The sequence below is a fragment of the Polypterus senegalus genome, chromosome 7, assembly GCF_016835505.1.
Source record: "Polypterus senegalus isolate Bchr_013 chromosome 7, ASM1683550v1, whole genome shotgun sequence".
Classification (NCBI taxonomy): Eukaryota; Metazoa; Chordata; class Cladistia; order Polypteriformes; family Polypteridae; genus Polypterus; species Polypterus senegalus.
Genome location: NC_053160.1, coordinates 76965832 through 76985758, shown reverse-complemented (window position 1 = coordinate 76985758; position 19927 = coordinate 76965832). Strand labels below are relative to the sequence as shown.

Sequence of the window (19927 nt, the reverse complement as noted above, 5' to 3'; positions counted from 1 at the left end):
GCAAAGAAGTTGTTCAGCTCATCCGGAAGGGAGGCATCACCATCACTGCTGTGTGGATTGGGCTTGTAGTTTGTAATTGCCTGAACACCCTGCCACATACGACGTGTGTCTCTGGTGCTGCTGAATTGTTTGTTGATCTTCTGTGCGTATGCCCACTTAGCTCTCCTTATAGCACGAGACAGGTTGGCTCTGGTCACCCTAAGGGCGGCCTTGTCTCCAGATCTGAAGGCTGCATTTCTGATCTTGAGCAGCTTGTGCACTTCTCTTGTCATCCAGGGCTTTTGGTTGGCTCTTGTGGTAACATCCTTGGTAACAGTAACATCCTCTATGCATTTGGAGATGTAGCCAGTCACAGAGTCTGTGTACTCCTCCAGATTGATGGAGTCACCATCCATAGCAGCCTCTCTGAAAATGTCCCAGTCTGTCAATTGAAGCAGTCTTGGAGAGCTGAAACCGCACCAACCTGCCACACTCTGATGCTCTTGCGGGCTGGTTTAGTGCGCTTCAGCAGGGACTTGTATGCAGGAACCATAAAAACGCTGATATGATCTGAACAGCCCAGGTGAGGGTGGGGTAGTGCCTTGTAGGCGTCAGGAGCTCGTGTAAACATTGTCCAGACAGCTTCCCCCTCTAGTTGCAAAGTTCACATTCTGGGAGAATTTTGGGAGAACTGACTTCAAGTTGGCATGATTGAAGTCTCCAGCAATAATGAAAAATGCCTCGGGGTGCGTCGTTTGCAGTTTGCTGATGATCTCGTAGAGTTCCGCTAGCGCCTGGTTAGCATTTGCGCTAGGCGGGAGGTAGACGGCCACCACCATCACGCAACTGTATTCCCTTGGCAGGTAGAAAGGCCGACACCTTACTGATAAAACCTCTATCAGCGGGGAACAGTGTCGCGCAACTGAGGCAGTGTTCGTACACCACTCTCTGTTCACATAAACACACAGTCCGCCCCCGCGGGTCTTACCGGACAAAGAGGCGTCTCTGTCCGCTCGGAAGATGGTCAGTCCGTCTAGCTGGATGGCGAGTCTGCAATGTTTTCCTGGAGCCATGTCTCAGTGAAAATAAAGATGCAGCAGTCTCTCATTTCCCACTGCTTGGCCCGCTGCAGCTTTATATAATCCAGCTTGTTGTCCAGCGATCGGACGTTCGCAAGCAGAATAGACGGTATCGCAGGTCTAGTGGGGTTAGTTTTTAGCCTTGTGTGAACACCGCCGCGTTTACCTCGTTTCTGTTTCCGATCTCTGCGCTTGCGTTTTCGCCAACTCAGCTTCTCAGGCTGCCGAAGTAAGCAAAGGCTGCGGAGCGTCTCAGTCACCTCACTGGATATTTCGGCGCAGTTTCTTTGGAAATCTAGTAGGATTTGCCGCTCGTAAATGTATGTCTGCGTACTACTATCACTTAAATCTACTTTTTTACTTATACTAGTTAAAAAAGACGAACAAAGATTAACACTAAACACCGCGTACTCGGGAGCTCTGTAAGCCGCAGCCTGCACGGGCGCCGCCATGATTGCAACTAGGGTCACTCTTTGGATACGTGGATTTTTTGAGTTCCAAATAAATGAGGTTATTGTTGAATCTAATTGCTTAAAAAATGATTTATTGATGTATATTGGGATATTTTGAAATAAAAAAGGAGCTTAGGAAGAATATTCATCTTAACAGTGTTAATTCTTCCAGCTAGAGTGAGATGAAGGGTTGACCATCTATGCAATTCTTGCTTAATTTTTTCCATGCAGACGGCAAAATTTTGTTGATAAAAAGCTTATATGCTTAAGAATTCACTGGAAAGAGTACACTTTTATTCAGATTAATTCTGAGACCAGAGATCTTTTGAAATTCTGTGAGTGCTTTTAAGACTGCAGGCACAGAATTTTGTGGATCTGATATATACAGTACCATATCATCTGCATATAATGAAATATTCTGTTCCAGTCCTTCTCTGCTAATCCCCTTTATCTGATCAGTATTTTGACAATGTATTGCCAGTGGTTCAATGGCGATTGCAAACAGCGGTCCTTGTCTAGTACCACGTTCTAGTTTAAAGTAGTCTGAACAAATGTTGTTGATACAAACTGAAGCTTCTGGATTGGTATACAGTAATTTCATCCATGCACAAATGTTTGGGCCAAACCCAAATTTCTCCAATATAGTAAAAAGGTATTTCCATTCAATCATGTCAAATGCTTTTTCTGCATCCAATGATAATAATATTTCTGGGGTGTTTGATTTAGTTGGTGAGTATATTACATTAAACAGGCGTTGAAGATTTGAAGATAAGTGTTGGCCCCTGATAAATCCAGTTTGATCTTGTGATATTACTGAGGGGAGCACTTCCTCTATCCTTCTAGCTATGATTTTGGAGAGTATTTTAATGTCAATATTCAGAAGTGAAATTGGTCTGTATGATGCACATTGTAATAGGTCCTTATTTTGTTTTGGAAAAATGGTGACTAGTGCTTGGCAAAAAGTTTGAGGAAGAGTTTGGTTCCCTCTGGCTTCTGTAAATGTTGCTAATAGGAGGGGAGCTAGCTGAGTGGAGAATTTCTTATAAAATTCTGCAGGGTAGCATCAGGGCCTGCTGGTTTCCTGCCTTGAAGTGACTTTAAAGCATCTAGTAGTTCTGATAACGCCAGAGGTTTATCAAGTTCCTCCGCACTAAAAGTGTCTATTTGTGGTATCTGTAATGTATCCAGAAATGCATTAGATTGTGTATTGTCTTATTTAAACTCAGTAGTATATAGGGATTTATAGTAGTCTCTGAAAGTGTGCATTATATTTTTGTGGTCGATGATTTTGTCTCTGTTCGTGTTGGTGATTACTGAGATTACGTTGCGCACTACTTGCTTGTGAATTTGTTGAGCTAAAGGCGTATTAGCTTTCTCTCCGTGTTCATAGTAATGATGTCTGGATTTATAAATTAGTTGTTCAGTTTCTTTAGTTGTCAAGAGGTTTAGTTCTGAATGCAGAGCCTGCCTTTTCCTATGTAGAGCCTCGCTTGGTAGTCTGGAATGTTCTTCATCTATTCTAGTAATTTTGCTTTTTATCTCTGCCACTTTCTTGGTTTCTAATTTATTTCTGTGGGAACGATATGAGATAATCTGTCCTCTTAAGAAGGCCTTAAGAGTTTCCCAGGGTATTCCTGCAGAAATCTCTGAGGATGTATTTGTCTCTAGGAAGAAACTGATTTGTTTGGATATAAAATCTGTACAATTCTCATCTGCTAATAGAAGCGGGTTGAGACGACATCTGCGAGGTGAGTGTGCATGGTCAGAAATAACAATAGCATGGTATTTGCAAGATTTAATCATAGGCAAGAAGTTATTATCTATAAAGAAATAATCAATCCTTGAGTAGCAATGATGTACTGGTGAGTAGAAAGAATATATTCTTGAGTTTTATCTTTGTGGTTTTAGATGTCGTTCCCCCTGTGGTAGAAGTCCTATCTAAGAGTGGATTTAAAACACAATTAAAGTCCCCAGCCATTATAATTTTATGAGTGTTTAGACTGGGAATGGATGCAAATAAATTTTGTATAAATTCCTTATCATCAACATTAGGTGCATAAGCATTTATCAAAATAATTTTACAGTTAGATAAGTCTCCCATGACCATCACATATCTCCTTTCAGGATCCAATACTACATCTGATGCCACAAATGAGACTGTTCTATGTATGGGAATTCCCACACCTCTAGTTTTCTTTGTAAAACTAGAATGGAACATTTGGCCAGTCCAGTCTTTTTGCAGCCGGAACTGATCCTTGCGTAGTAAGTGGGTCTCCTATAAAAATACTATTTTAGCGTTTAGGTGAGAGAGTACTTTCTTTCTCTTTAATTCGTGATTCAGGCCTTTAACATTCCAGCTTACGAAGTTAACTGTCCCATCATGGAGACACTGATTCTGAGTTTTTGAAGTCATTTTATAGTCTTAACTGGAAGTGAGACAGCTTTAACTTTAATTTCCTATTTCCCCAAGAGTTATTGCCATACAACCTATTATTACATTGGTAGTTATAATTATAAAGATTAAAAGGATAGATTAGGTATAGATCTAGCCTTCTCTCTTTCTCTCCCCCCCTTAACCCCCCACCCTCCATTTTTGCCTCCCCATGTGAGGCTAGAACCCACTTCACACAGTCCCGGTCCTCTGACATATCCAGAGACAGAGCACGTCCAAAGCAAAACAAGCCCCACGCAGCGGCGTTTTAGGGTTAAAAAATAGAGATATCTATTACCAATATAGTCTAAATATTATATGCATAAAATTTTATCATTAACAAACTGCACTTAGAATATATACTGTATAAAATCTTCTGTAATCTTAGTGTATTAAGATAATACACCCGGATAGTAACCCGGGGAATGGTGTTAGAAAGTGGTCCAGAATAAGCATAATAAGTTTTAATGCAATAATAGCAATAACAATAAATCAAGGTTATGATGTTGAACAGTCTCGTTTAGGGTAGAGAGAAAATAATTAGATAAAAAAAGAAAAAAAAACTAATTAAGCACAAACATCTACAACTGTAATTAAAACATAAACAGATAGCGCCAGAGTAATAATGAAAATATATAATGATAAAAACCTGTATTTTAAACAAATACATCAGACAGTAGATTATTAATCCTTGCCATATCATTAACGGCCATGACTCACTATTATGTATCAGAATAGTCCCGGGATCAGCTTTCTTAATTCCTTTTCTGCTTCTTCCTTGCTAGCGAAGACATAGATTTGACCCTGCAATTCCACTTTCAGTTTGGCAGGATACAAGAGGCTGTATTTGATATTGGCTTGCCGTAACCGCTGTTTAATGTATTAGGCTGCGTGTTTAGTAGCTGTTGCTGGAGAGAAATCAAGGATAAGATATGAATGTGGTTATTTTCATATATAATCTCTTGCTAGTGTCTGAGGAGTGCCATCACCTCTAGCTTAAATGATAATCTTTCAAAGCGAATAATAAAAGATCTAGGTCTAACGGTATTTGATCCGCGTACGCGATAAGCTGCTGCTATCTCAGAATCTGCTTTAAAGTCCTCTACAATTATTTTAGGAAAAAGTTCAGCTGCGAATTTCACAGGGTTTGGACTTTCTCGATTCTCAGGCAGACCTTCAATTCTGACATTATTCCTTCTGCTTCCATCTTCCAAAGCAGCCAGTCTGTCTCCGAGTTTTTTGCATTCGGAGCTGACAGTTGCTGCTTTTTCTTCAGCACTGGCAGCTAGATTTTCAGCTGTTTCAATCCGAGTCATGAATGTCTCCTTGACATCCTCCAGTTGATCAGAAAGCGTGCTCAGTTTAACCGAGGTTTCCTGAATGTGCTCTTCAATTTTATCCAGCATATCTTTAAAGACTTTATTATCCTGCTGCCGCATCTGTCGCATGATCAAATTTTTACTTTATAAAATGAAAAAGGAATGCTATAAAGGGAACCCAATAGTAATAACTAATTTTGGGCTATGTAAGAATAAAAACAAAAATACCCCACCAAAGAGAAAGCACCAACTTTCCCATATTTCCGATAGCTCAAGGTTACAAGGACACTAGAGGTGGATGGATGGAGGTTTAGCCTGGTGTCCCTGCAAAATCCTTTTTACTACTGTTTTGGCCTCCATGTTATTCTCTGGATGATTCAAAAGCTGCCAAACTGTTCAAAACTACTCCTGCCATTTTTTAAGTCCTTAGATTTCGCTAGTGAGTACCTTAAGTACTAGGAATTAATGATCTAATTAACAAACACCCGTCTCACCAGTTAACCCACTACCTCCTACTTCTTTGCTTTCTTTTTGCAACTCAGGATGCATACTACAGTACCTTCTGCTGAAATAAGCACACGTTTTTGTATAGGCTTTCCTCCTGTGAAGATAAAAGAAATGGCAAAAGGCCTTCTAAAGGAAACAAATTCTGTTGTAAATGCTGCATGACCTGCTAGATACCACCAAAATCCAAAATAGCACATATGGTTCAGAGTTTGTTATTTATTGCGCACAGCAGGTAGCATATTTATTATGAGTTAATTATATTTTCACAAGTAACTACAACTGAAGTTACTTACAATTTTCTAGATATATATTATTTTTTTTGCATGGATTTCCTTCCATTTCAATACTGGCTCATGACACGCCTGGAATTTCACTGAAGAACCATCTTTTTTGGTATATGCTTTGCTATCTGGTTCCCTAGCTAAGAATAAAAAGGATGTTGCATTTGCATGTATTTATTTAATAATCTATACTTCCACTGATCCATATTTTGACTGATCCATCCATTTCTTGATGAAACTGTTTAGTTCAGTATAGATTTGTGGGATGTTGGAGGATATTTTAATCATTAAATCAGAATTTCAGATACCATGTAACACCTTTTACAGAAAACATGAACACAAAGTGCTTTACAAAATAAGGTGGTCTCATATTGAAACGTTAAGTGTTATTTGCAGAATTAAGTATTTTCACTGGATGCCAATGTTTACATGAAAAACTCTGCCAAATTGCAGAGCAATCTTCATTAGAATAGACATAAATGTAAACAGCTGCTTCCTTCTATTGTTAAAAATTTAAATGGCTGTCACAAAGACTAAACTGTATAAATTAAGCTCATACATGCCAGTGTTAGAACGATAATGACAGTAAATACCTTGTTGTAGTTAAATTTCAATTCTGCCGTGCAAGAACAACAGTTTATTCAAATTACTTTTACTTTCTTTCTATTTATTTATTTATTTTGGGCCCTATTATTTAAACGACATTTACTTTTAGCGGCATTCTCATTAGACTTGTTTCAAAAAAAAAATATTCAGATAGATCAACATTGGCAATACTAAAATTAATAATTAGCACCCACATGAAATCCTGAAACTGGGCCACAAAATTAGACACAGTGAGCCTGGAAGCAATCCCTTTAGCATCATCCACAAGTAAAGAACCCCAGAATGGATACTTTTCCATTATGATGCACACTCATGCCTATTGCACAAGGTTATTTTAGAGCTGAGGTATGGGGAAGTAAACCAGAAAACCTGAAGAACACCCACACAACATGAAAAAAAATGTGCATCTTCACATAGAAAATGATTGGACTGAAATCTGAACCACATCCCTGTGAAGCCTCAGGGTTAAGCTACTCCAAATCCAGTTTAGCATAGTTCTGAAAACTTCTCACTGCTCAACACTGGAAACACTGAAACCCTCCTCAAATGTGTTTGTCACTATGGACTAAGAGTATTGCCATAGAAGCTGATTTTCTTTCTCAGATAACTATTACCTCTAAATCAAAAGCTTAGGCTCAGTTCATAATTTCAGCTCATCACGGCTGTGATTATACGACAGAAGATGCCATTTCCACAGACTAACAGAATCCATTTGTCTGAGATCACTGACCTTGCTTTGTCTATACATAAAAGCGTAAGTGTCTCATTATTATTAATAGGATTTACACAACTTTGGTCACTGTTTTTCAGTTGTTGCTAGTGTAGAAAAGCACTTGTTGATTTTCTTTATTTAACTGAAAGAAAATAATTTTTACTTTTGTGGCATAAGAGGCGGAGGTGCCTGCTAACCAGCGAAAATATGCATACCTCCATGCAAGGTCAGTAATTAAGAAAGGCACAAATAATATAGTGGTGAACAAACCTGCATTTTAAATGCACATATTAAATATTTCACAAAAGGATTTCTACCAAACAGTGAAACAGAAACAGTTGGCGTAACGGGTTTTTGGGGTTTATCATTCTATTTTCTTTTATGTTTATATTTGTATTCTTTGGATGAAGACGTTACTATGTTTTTGGTATCCAGGATGGATTATTTATAATGATGAAAGGGACGTAGTCACAGTTTTTATCAGCATTGGAAAAAAATACACCTAGACAATGGTAAAACTGGCATCTCCTCGGATACTTTTTTGCAATTGCCATATTGCCCTTATGTATTTGTTATTGTGAGGATCTTTCTTGGGGCTTTGTCCTCAGCTTTAGTTTTGTTAATCATTTTTTATTTGATTTTCTTTTATTTGTAAATTACTTTTTCTTTCTGCTCATGTTATCTGAGTTGTTTTTCATTAGCTTTCTTTTATTTGATTATTAATTTGTTCCTAGTTAAACATCCTTCCCTAATTTTTCCCTTTAACTGAGCCCCGATGGGAGGCCCTTCAGTCTTATGGCGCTTTTCCACTGCATAGTACGGCACGACACGGTTCAGTTCAGCTCACTTTTGGGGGGTTTTCCACTGGGAACAGTACCTGGTACCTGGTCCTTTTTTTAGTACCACCTCAGCCGAGGTTCCAAGCGCGCCGAACCGTTACCAAAACGTGACGTGTAAACTCTGCTGGTCACTGATTGGCCGGAGAAAATCGGCATTACTGCGTCACTGAACTTGCGACACGAGACACAACAGACCCGCTAGATTTTTAGCACAGCCAGTGAAGGTTCGGACGCACCATTTTGTTTTAACCAAAAATGGCTGTTTCATGGTCTATTGAGGAAGTACAGACGTTCCTCTCGTTGGTAGCCGAGGAGCGGATCCAGCGAGAGCTGGATGGGGTGACGCGGAATGAAAAAGTTTTTCAAGAGGTCGCTAAGCTCTTGGGCGCACACGGCTACCATCGGACTTACAAACAGTTAAAAACATCCACATGCCGAGAATGAAGAACACCATTCCGTCGATATGCTCCATTGTTATGTGTTTGTTTGTGGCGCGTTTACGATGATGTCACGGCAGTAGAGGCGGCGCAACTATAACGACACATGAATAATCCTGCCCACTCTAAAGCGGTACTAAACTGCAGTCGAAACGCAAACCGAGCCGAACTGAGCCGAACCAAGGTGAGCTGTACTGAACCGTGCTGTGCCGTACTATGCAGTGGAAAAGCGCCATTACTGCTGACTTATTGAGTTTTTCTTCTTTATCTGTGGTTCTTCTACTCCAAGTAGGTATCTTCTTCTTGTTCCTAGTTTACTGTTAGTGTAATTCCTTTCTTATTAAGAGAAATATAGTTTCTTTGAATGTTTTGGGTTCTGTCTTTTTTTATTGGGATTTGTCTTTCCTTTGCATTCATTTTGATGAACTTCTGTTAAGGAAATACAGTAATCCCTCCTCGATGCGTTCCAGAACCCCCCGCGATAGATGAAAATCCGCGAAGTAGAAACCATATGTTTGTGTAGTTATTTTTATATATTTTAAGCCCTTATAAACTCTCCCACACTGTTAACATTATTAGAGCCCTCTAGACATGAAATAACACCCTTTAGTCAAAAGTTTAAACTGTGCTCCATGACAAGACAGAGATGACAGTTCTTTCTCACAATTAAAAGAATGCAAATAGATCTTCTTCTCTTCAGGAGCAGAGAATTTCAGAGGGAGAGAGAGAGAGAGCTCGCAAAGAAAAGCAAACAATCAAAAAATGAATACGTGTGCTTTTAAGTTTGCCGCGGCATTTTTTAGAGCGTCAGTATCTTCTAAGAAAACAGCCTCTGTGCAAACAGCCCCTCTGCTCACATCTCCTCCGTCAGGCGCAGAGAACGTCAGAGAGAGAGACAGACAGCGAGATTAAAGCAAACCATCAAAAAATCAATAAGTGTGCTTTTGGAAGCACCGCGATAAAGCGGCATTTCTTAGAGGAGCCTCCGTATCCACTTGGCAAACAGCTTCTGTGCAAACAGCACCTCTGCTCACAGCCCCTCCGTCAGGCGCAGAGAATGTCAGAGAGGGTGAGATAAGCAAACAATCGAGCACCGCACGGGAAGCATATCTTATAGCATTGAGGAGTTTTAGTTAATATGTAATACATGCTCTGATTGGGTAGCTTCTAAGCCATCCGCCAATAGCGTCCCTTGTATGAAATCAACAGGGCAAACAAACTGAGGAAGCGTGTAGCATAAATTAAAAGACCCATTGTCCGCAGAAATCCGCGAACCAGCGGAAAATCCTCGATATATATTTAGATGTGCTTACATTTAAAATCCGCGATAGAGTGAAGCCGCGAAAGTCAAAGCGCGATATATAGCGAAGGATTGCTATATATCCTGTATTATTCTTTGATGGCTCTTTCACTTTGGGGTATGATGTTAATCTGCATCCAGCCCTGTATGCAGGCCATCCAACCTGCAGTGAAAAACCTGGAGGCAAAATTGGCAAAACCTCACACTGTTCCATTCCATCTGAACAAGTGTGGTGCAGAGGTGTCACGCGTTGCATGGCTGCACTTGGGTCCTAATTTGGGATCCTGAGTTGGTTTGTCATGTGAGCTTAGAATTATTGAATCATTTTTACTTTTAAAATCTAAACTTAAAATTTATTTGTTTAAGACTGCATTTTCTCTTTGATTATAATTGCTCTGTCTGATTTTAATTTTTGTATTTTAGTTTTGTTTATAATGTGTGTTTTATCTATTGTTCAGTGTCCTTGAGTGTTTAGAAAGGCACCTATAAATAAACAAAATGTATGTGCTCCTAGCCTAACCTCTCTCTTTCACTTTATTCTTTTATAAAGAATAATTTCAATTACAGTTTATTGTCAGGTGATATTTGGGTAAATGTGTCATTTTCATGCAAAAGTATATATCTTTAAAACTGAGGGTTAAGTACGATTCTTATGAACTGCATATCCATTGCTTTATGTATACACTTCCTTTAAAAGATTTGAGAAATATCCATCCATCCATCCATCCATTTTCTAACCCGCTGAATCCGAATACAGGGTCACGGGGGTCCGCTGGAGCCAATCCCAGCCAACACAGGAACCAATCCTGGGCAGGGTGCCAACCCACCGCAGGACACCCACAAACACACCCACACACCAAGCACACACCAAGGCCAATTTAGAATCACCAATCCACCTAACCTGCATGTCTTTGGATTGTGGGAGGAAACCGAGCGCCCGGAGGAAACCCACACAGACACGGGAGAACATGCAAACTCCACGCAGGGAGGACCCGGGAAGCGAACCCGGGTCTCCTAACTGCGAGGCAGCAGCGCTACCACTGCGCCACCGTGCCACCCTTTTGAGAAATATTTTAATTTTAAAAGTATCTAATTTCTCATAACACTTTTTATATAATTTCGCTAAGCATCCAAGAATCAAAACGGCACATGCATATTTTCAAGTTACAGGTCAGTGAATGATATTGATGTTTATTTTCCTAATTTTCACATTTTTATATTATGTATATATTGATGTCATTTTGTAAAATGTTGTTCATTTCTAGAATGTTATTTGGATTTCAATCACAGGTACAATGTCTACTAAATACCTTTTAAATTTGCACCGTGAATCTGTAGTGAAAAGGAACTAGCAGGTGCCTTTTAGCTTGAAGGACAATTTGAAACTGTGAAGATAATTTAGAGACGTGTGCAGGATGAATGAAACAGCAAAGTTTCAATTTTCATAAAATTTTACAATTGCAAAACTCAAAAAAAAGTTGTTTTTTTTTCTGGGTGAAACTGAAGTGGTAAATACTCATTTTATCTCCTTAACATTTTAAATATATAAGGTAACAAAATTCACTTTAAAAACTTGGCTGTTCAAGACTTTCCTGGATAAAAATGGGATAAGTCAGAGAAACAAAAGTTCTTTGTGGTGCAGGGAGATGTAGGCACTAAAGTAACAGGTCATGGGAATGGACAAAATGCTAGAATAGTTTCTCCAGACAGTCATCTTCTAGTTAAGCCATGGAGGGTAGGACATGTCACAGACCTCAAATGTGTCTGGCCCATTTTCTGTAAACTAGGACCTAAAGCTTCAAGAATATCTGGGGCTGCTAGAGGAACATCTGGTAGGACAATCCTATGTCTTTCAGAAGTTTTTACAGACTGTGAAATTGATTCTGAGGGTCGATCCATGTGAACTGAGGTAAGGACTTCACTGGTAGGTAGGTAGTTTGAGTAGTGTAGAGAATGTGCTGAAATGAGCATTAGAGTTGTATGTTGTTTGTATTTGTATTTGTGGATGATGGGAAAGTGGGCAATCTACCTCACCTCACAAACAAGTACCTGAACATTTGAAGCTTGAAAGTTTTTCCAAGCACAGATTTTGTGGTGAGTGGCATTCCATCCTCTCTTTAGCATATTCTTATTGCAGCAGTATGTGGTCTGAGATGTATCCTATAAACTACGATACTGATGCATCACAGACAATTTTTGTTTCTATGGCACGATATATAATAAATATTCCCCAGGACACTAATACCGCTGTCACAACCTGAGTATTAAACAAACTGAGATGACTGAGAAGTAAAATAAGAAAGGGGAAGACAGGCAAGCTTTGTGAGGTGAAGAGACTGTGGTTCTAGTTTAAAACATTGAAAATTACAAGTGTAGCACAAATACGAGAGGAGACACAAAAATAACCGGAAATATTTTTAAAACGTGTTTAATTTAATTTTCTGTACAAACTACAATTAGTCTCCTTCAAAGTACTCTCCATTGGCGGAAATACACTTATCTAACCATTTCTTCCATTGTTCGAAACATTTTTTAAATTCGTCTGGAGTAATGCCCATTAATGCTCTGGTTGTTTCTTGTTTTACCTCTTCGATGTCAGCAAAACGCCTTCCTTTCAAATCTTTTTTCATCCGAGGGAACAAAAAGAAATCACACGGAGCTAAAGTGAGTAGGGTGAGTGGTTCAGGGTTGTCATACTGTTTCAATAACAATAGTTTCTGCCACACTTTTTTCAAGAAGAAAACAAAACTTCACTGCCACACGTTTCTCACGATAATCAGCCATCGTAAAAAAATGACGCTTGCACAAAACTACTTTTACAAAATTCACTGAACACAAGCACAACCTTCCAGACTGATGGCACTTGGCAGACTGACTTGTGAGGAGTGTAACTAGATCGCCCTAGCCCTAGTTACATCGCCCAACCACGTACTACAAGTACCAACCTAACAACAACAAAATTCCGGTTATTTTTGGGTCCCCCATCGTATGTGAGGATTTTTGAGGTATAGTGAAGGGAGAGTCAATAGAGTGGGGGTTTATTAAGTTTAACATGCCTTTGAGAAGGAAGCATTACTTCTTGTAACTCTAAAATAATTTGATAAATTTTAAACTACTGGTTGTGTGAAAGACATATTTATTGGACCACTGGGAACTGTAAGAACATCAGAAGATATCGAAAGGGTGAGTCATTTGACAAGATGAATCATTCAAACTGGAGTGTTAACTTCATTCTTCTAAAGGTTTACCCTATCACACATAAAAATACAAATATTGCTTAATTTGTTAGGAATAATATAGCTGTGTAACTCAACACTTCCGTGCTCAGTTAATTGACTTGTTAAGAGAATGCAGGAATGTGCTGAACAATTTGCAAGCTCATTTACAAGAATGTATCAACATTTTAAAATGTTATTTTTTAAAATAATGTAATTTAAGACAAAGTAAAAAAAATTGCACTGATTCATTATTTTTTGACTTCTTTCTTCCTTATCTGGTGACTTTAGTCAAGTGATTGAGTTAAGCGGCCATGAAGCATTTACAATGGCAGTGATATACTGTACCTTGGGAATCTATTCAGGTTTGAATAATAGTTATTGTTTGCTGTTTTTAACAATATATTTGCTCTCCACTTTTCTATTTTTTAATATTCATGGAAGAAATATTAAATAGAAACAAAGACATTTACTGTTTTTTTATTATGTGGTCAGTGCTATATGTCAATGTATGGCTCTGCTGTCATTATGGTAATAATCCTCTTCTTTGGTCTCAGAGTTATACTGATTCTTAGATTAAAAAGTTTAAGAACACTAATAGTACTGTCAAGGTCTAGTTTCTCTAATCATGTTCTACATATTCTGCACATAGTATTCCTTAATTTATATTTTATATTCAGTTTATTATAGTGTTATATATGGCCGGTGCAGGTGTGAGAATTAGTTTAATGCAGTTTAACAAAAAACTAAATTTGTCTTTTTTATTTATATCAGTGTGAGAACATCTCTTAATTTTTGTCTTTTACAGGTACACAGGTGGTTCTGAAACATTTTCTGTCATGCCCCCCTGTGGAAGCAGTTGACCTTTCATCCCCCCATTCTTCCCCATGTACCCAAACTACCCATTTTTTGGATCAATTTCATATATTTATACTGTATATCTATATATATAAAATCCAATGAGTGTCTGTCTGCCCACTTTTCATGAGAGAGCTACTTCACAAATTTAGATCGGGTTTTTTTCTATAATTTGCTTGAATGTTCTGGTTGATTTTGCGACTTCTCTCATCACACTAAGTATCACAGTTCGCTTGCAGGAGCGATTTATTCGTGTTAATCCGAGACAGAAGCTGCAGGATGAGGGGAGGGGGAAGCGTGACGTTAGGAGTGGGAAGTCAGGAGGGCCCACCTCACTGTCCTGTTTCACTACTACATGGGTGGAGCCACAGGAAATGGCTAGTATATATATATATATATATATACAGAATTTGACATTAGAAACAAGGTGAGCAAGGTGTTTTATTAAATCGAAATAACATGGGCAGCCACTGCCAGTTTTCTTTCACCTTTCTTTCAATAGTCAGGACAGCCTTTATACGCTTATCATAACAAATTTGTGTATCTTTTATCACTAAATTTCTTGATTAGTCTCTGTGTGCTTTTTCAAAAATATCGAGCAAGAAAATGCTTTAAAGATGAACTGCAAACACCTTTGCTAGGAGGATAAAGAGTAAGTACAACCAGTGTAAAACATAAAAAAATAATAGTAATAAAATAAACAAAACAAAAAATATCTTGAAAATAAAGAGCAGTTACTTGTAAGAATTCAAGTCTTATTTTTTTATTAGTGATTGCTCTGAGGCTGTTTTGCTTTGCACATCTTTTCAAGTCATACTCAAAGTTGAGCTTAGATCTGTCTTTTGTTTTCAGTGAGGCAACAGCCGAAAATCCAAGCTCACAGAGATGGGATGTTTCAAAAGTAATCAGAATGCTCACAGCCTTCTGTCCTATGAGTGGGTACCTTTTCTCCACAACAAGCCAGAAATCACTAATTTTCCGAGTTGTAAACGTCAGCCTCAGGATGGAATCAGATGTCACCTGAATGAGCTGGTCCTCTCCAGGAGAGCTGAAATCAGCAGATGTTGCCTCATTGAAGGAATGTATCATCCAGCCATACTGAGCACTGTTGTTTGGGAAATACTTCTGAAAAAATTCTCTCAGTGAAGAGATGTGCTCATTGACACAGGGAATCATTTAAGTGTCTCTGGAATCACCAGTTTCAACAAATGCACTCTGGAATCTGGATTCTCTTGAACAAGCCTTCTGTCCCAAATCTCCAGCTTTCGAATAAATGTACTGATCTTGTCTGCCAGGTAAGGATGGTGCTTGTCTTTGCCCTGAAGCTACAGATTTAATTCATTCAACTTTCATCAAAAATTGAAAAAGTTAAATATGACTACCTTGTCAAGCATACCTTCAAAATAACAGAATTTCCTCTTTGAGCTCAAAGACTCTTTGCAGCATTTTACCTCAGGACAGCCAACTTGCTCCACTGTGAAACAACACAGCTGAATGCTCATATCACACCTCCTCACAAAAAGAAGAGAACTGACAGTCTTATTCTGATGAAATTGACCACATTATAATAACATTGGTCAAAACCTCAAATAGCTTAGGGCTAATCTTTCTTAATGCAAATGCTTCTCTGTATATAAAACAGCATGTCTACTGTGTGTTTGAAGAGACGCCGTTGACTAGTGCCCGCAATCCACTTCTTTTCCCTGACATGGTCTGTGCTCCATCTGTTCAAAAGCTGATATAGTAATTGACATCAACAAAGCACACGTAGGCAATGAACAAGCAGTAGCCTCATCAACTTGTAAAGTGAAATGCGATTGTTTTAGCTTGTCTATGAGTTTTTCTTCTAAGTCATTTGAAATGTCATATATTTGTTTTATGAGTGTGTCATTTGACAATGGGATAGCCTTTGGTTTTGAGGCATTAGTCTCATCCAGGATAACTGACACCATAACCAAGGCTGTGGGGAGAATTAGCTTCTCTGTTATCATGTGTGCTATCTTGCTTTGTACAACTCTGGACGTGACTTTGTATGAGGCTGTTTGTGCTTTGGTATTCACTTTTACAGCTTTTACAAAGTGCCTCTACTGCTCATGATAAGTTTTAACTTTTTTCTGAAAAAAGCTGAGTGATTTATTGAGGTAACAACGGTGTAAATGTCTCTATGTATGTTCTTAATTTGTTTGGCCTCAGACTGTCAGCTGCCAGAGTTTTCAAACATAGAAGACACAACGGTGTCTCCTCATCATGGGCTACACTGATAGTGAACCCAATAGCAACATAGGCCTCTTCACATTTTCTTGACGTCAACTTTGAGTGACTGTCTTCATCTGACTTATTTGTCAGAAATGTCACCTATTTTTCTTTTCGTCCCTATCAAAAATCTGTCCATGTTTTACTTCACATTTGTTTCACTGTCTGAAAAAAAACCTTAGCCACTGTTTGGTATTGCTTCTATTTGAAACATGTAAATTCAACTTTTCGACTACAAATTTTAGCACACTCCTAACTTGGGACTTGTGCTTTACACTCTTCCTGTAGTGTCATGGCGGCTCCTGAGGCGGTACACACAACACACTTTGGGAATCACTGAGGTACACAATGATGTCAATTTGCATTATTTTAGCAATCAATGTTTTCAAATCACTTTACTAGCTGAATGGAGAAAATTTTAAAATTGGTTGATCAACACCCTGAATAAAGATAATGCTGCAAGGCCGTTTGCATATAATAACTTTCAGGATTCCAAAGTATTACACTCACAATTATGTATTATACACATTGTTTTTTTTAGACTATATAATGTATCAGGAAAATCTATTTATCCTAAGCATGAATACATTTGCTAAGTCATCCACAGTATGTCTGTTTATAAGAAGCAAAACCCTCATTGTAGTATATTTTGTTGTATTCCAAACTACAAATGTTTTTTCATAATATACAAGGCATTTAGGATATCTAGCATGCCAGTAGGAAAAGTAATAGAATCATAAAACTCCAAGTGGGACACTATCAGAACATCTACCATTTGATTTAACACATCATACACTTCTGTGCTTTGACGTAATCACGCTATATGTAGAAATACAGAAGCAATATAATCCGCAAAACTAACATCTACAAGTATTTAAAGCAGATTCGTATCTGATAATTTGTTAGAGTTTACTGCATGCTTTTCACTCACATGTGAACTCAGTAAACAGCTGCAGCACACACTTTTGTTTTATCTAATTTTAAAATCTGACTGGCTAATAATCACTTCTCTGGAGAAAAACTATATGTTTTTTAGAACTTAATAACGTTGTTTTAGGTCTTGTCTTCTTCTATCTAAAAGTTAAGTACGATCAATTCAGCCTAACTTAGGGCATCTATAGCTATGACGTTTTTGTCTTTCACTGATACCCAGCAAGACTTGTTCAATTCCTGAACTCTGTTCTTTTCATTGGCAACTGAAGCCATTTGTTATTGATTGCATCAATATTATAGTCTTCTTTAAAACCTAATGTTTCCATATGAATTATGTTTTGAACTAATACTCACTAACCATTATTTTTTTTTTTTGTTTTCCTCTGCCTGCGTTTATGGGACTATTAATAGAGCACATTTATGGTATGGCTACATTTACAAATTACTATATACAATATATAAATACATTTTGAGACTAATCACTCATTTGAAATACACATAACAATGCTGTCGTTTCACATGCCTGGTGTTAAGTGCTACTCATATTTAGAACTTTAAAAATCCATTATCATATACAGCAAGGGTGGGCAACGTCAGTCCTGGAGGGCCGCAGTGGCTGTAGGTTTTTGTTCCAGCCTAATCGTTTTATTAGAAACCAATCATTATTTAATTTTATGGCTTATTAGCCTGCAGTGTTAGATTCTTATGTCGTTGATTTTTTCCTTTCCAAGGATATCCTCCAAATGATTTGAACCCTAAAATGTATATTTTGTAGTCTGTCACATTTTTCTCCTTAAACCAGAAAGTATGTGATGAATCCACACAGGTGTAAATGGAAACAAGTTAGACAGAGAACTGCTGAGTACTTTGTCATTTGTATCTTATTGCTAATAAAAAAAAATGAATGAGGCCGTTTAAGACTGAAATAAACAATTAAGAGAGGGGAACTTTAACAAATGAGACCCCTAAAATAAACCATCAAAATGTCACTTGAGCGATAAGTGCTTCATCAGCAATAACTGACCTCTCATTAAGAAACTGTGTTGGAACAAAAACCTGCTGCAACTGCGGCCCTCCAGGACCGACACTGCCCACCCCTGATATACAGGCTTATAGAATTTATTTTACACCACTGACAGATTTACTTTGAGGAAACATTTTTAATCAAACAGAATGTCAACTATATGTAGCTATATCTTCATTGAAGAAAAAGGAAAGAAAAATGCAATACAATTTGCCAAGATTGCTGACAAAACCTTCACAGCGGAACTCTTGTGATTCTTATATTTTTTTGTTATTATTTTCATAGAATTCTACCTTTTTATTATAGCTGTATATACAAAACCATACACACAGCACTGGGCACAAAGAATAAACCAACTCGGTGTGAAATGTCAGCCTGTCGTTGAGCACACCTACTCTCAGCTAACCTAAAGCATGGAATAGTGGAGGAAATCGTAGCACCAGGAGAAAATTCATGTGGACGCCACGAGAATGTGTAAACTCTACACAGCCAGTTAATACTCCTGGAACAAATTCTTGTTCCCCGAAGACATGGGTGAAACATGCTAAACACTGCAACATTGTGTCTCACCAGTAGCGTATATCAGGTTATCAGTAGTTTGATAGTCTAATTTTCAAAAATAACCATTATGTAACTTGATGAAAAAGATTTTTGCTAGGGAAGCTGCTGGGAATGAATCTCTGGGACATGACAAAACAAAGGTATGTGGTGTGAGTAACAACAAGAGGAATGCCAGTGCAGTTACTTTTATTTTTTAAGGTAGAATAAAACCAAAATGAATGACTGTTTTATCAGATTACATTTAATTAACCAGATTTGTGCTTATGTTTGTGTTTTAAATTGCTGTAAATGGATTCACAGGACCCTAAATTTAAAATGTCAATTTTGTCTGAAAAAATGAATTTTAGTTAGTCTCTTCATTTTCATCAGGAAAGGGTTCTCAAATTTGCTGCTGACTTGCACTGTTTATTTGAAAACATAATATGTAGTTAGTAATAAAAATACTGCATCTACATACCTATTAGCTGATTAGCATATGCTGTATTTAATCCAAACTGTGACTCCAAATATTTTCCCAGAAAAGCAGACATTCCACCAATTGCTGCCAGTCCCATGCAGGCAGCCAGGACAATGCAGGCAAAAACAGGATTCTGCAACAACTGCTTAGTTACACTTAGGATTGCTGCAAAGACAAATATACCTTCATTAACATCCAAAAAATTCTTTTGGAACTTTTAAATATTCAAACATATGTTATTGAACTTTCCCCCGTTGTTTCAGAGTTAGTCATTATAATTTAGTTTAGCATGGTACCATATCAAAATAAAATAAAATTCTATGATTATATCACTTGCACGTAGGTAACGTTCATGAGAAGTTCTAATTTTGGTAACACTTACCTGTTCAATATAAGCAGCTATTAGTAGTCTATATATTATTAGACATATTATAAGCCTTTTTAACATCATATAAAACAATAAAAAAATGTCAGTAACTTATTGCAAGAGTGTTACTGTGTTAATACAGAAAACATTTTAATTATAGTGTCTTTGTGACATGCATTTAATTATATCATACTATTGCATTACTTGTCTTACCTTAATTATTACAAGCTTCAATATTACTTTTCAAAGCAGAACTTCACTTCTACGTTAATGTCAAAATATATAGTTTGCTTGTCACTTTTCAATGTTCAAATGGT

The 19927-nt window shown here is 37.7% G+C and overlaps 1 protein-coding gene across 5 annotated transcripts in view; it reads right to left on the bottom strand.

The window, feature by feature from the left end:
• The window catches only part of LOC120532665 (solute carrier organic anion transporter family member 3A1-like), a 410803-nt gene that overhangs the window by 107032 nt on the left and 283844 nt on the right, over nt 1-19927 (bottom strand). For all 5 annotated transcript variants that reach the window (XM_039758919.1, XM_039758916.1, XM_039758918.1 and 2 more), the window contains one exon: nt 19244-19408. In XM_039758919.1, coding sequence (XP_039614853.1) covers nt 19244-19408 — 165 coding nt within the window. The remainder of the gene's footprint in view (nt 1-19243; nt 19409-19927) is intronic.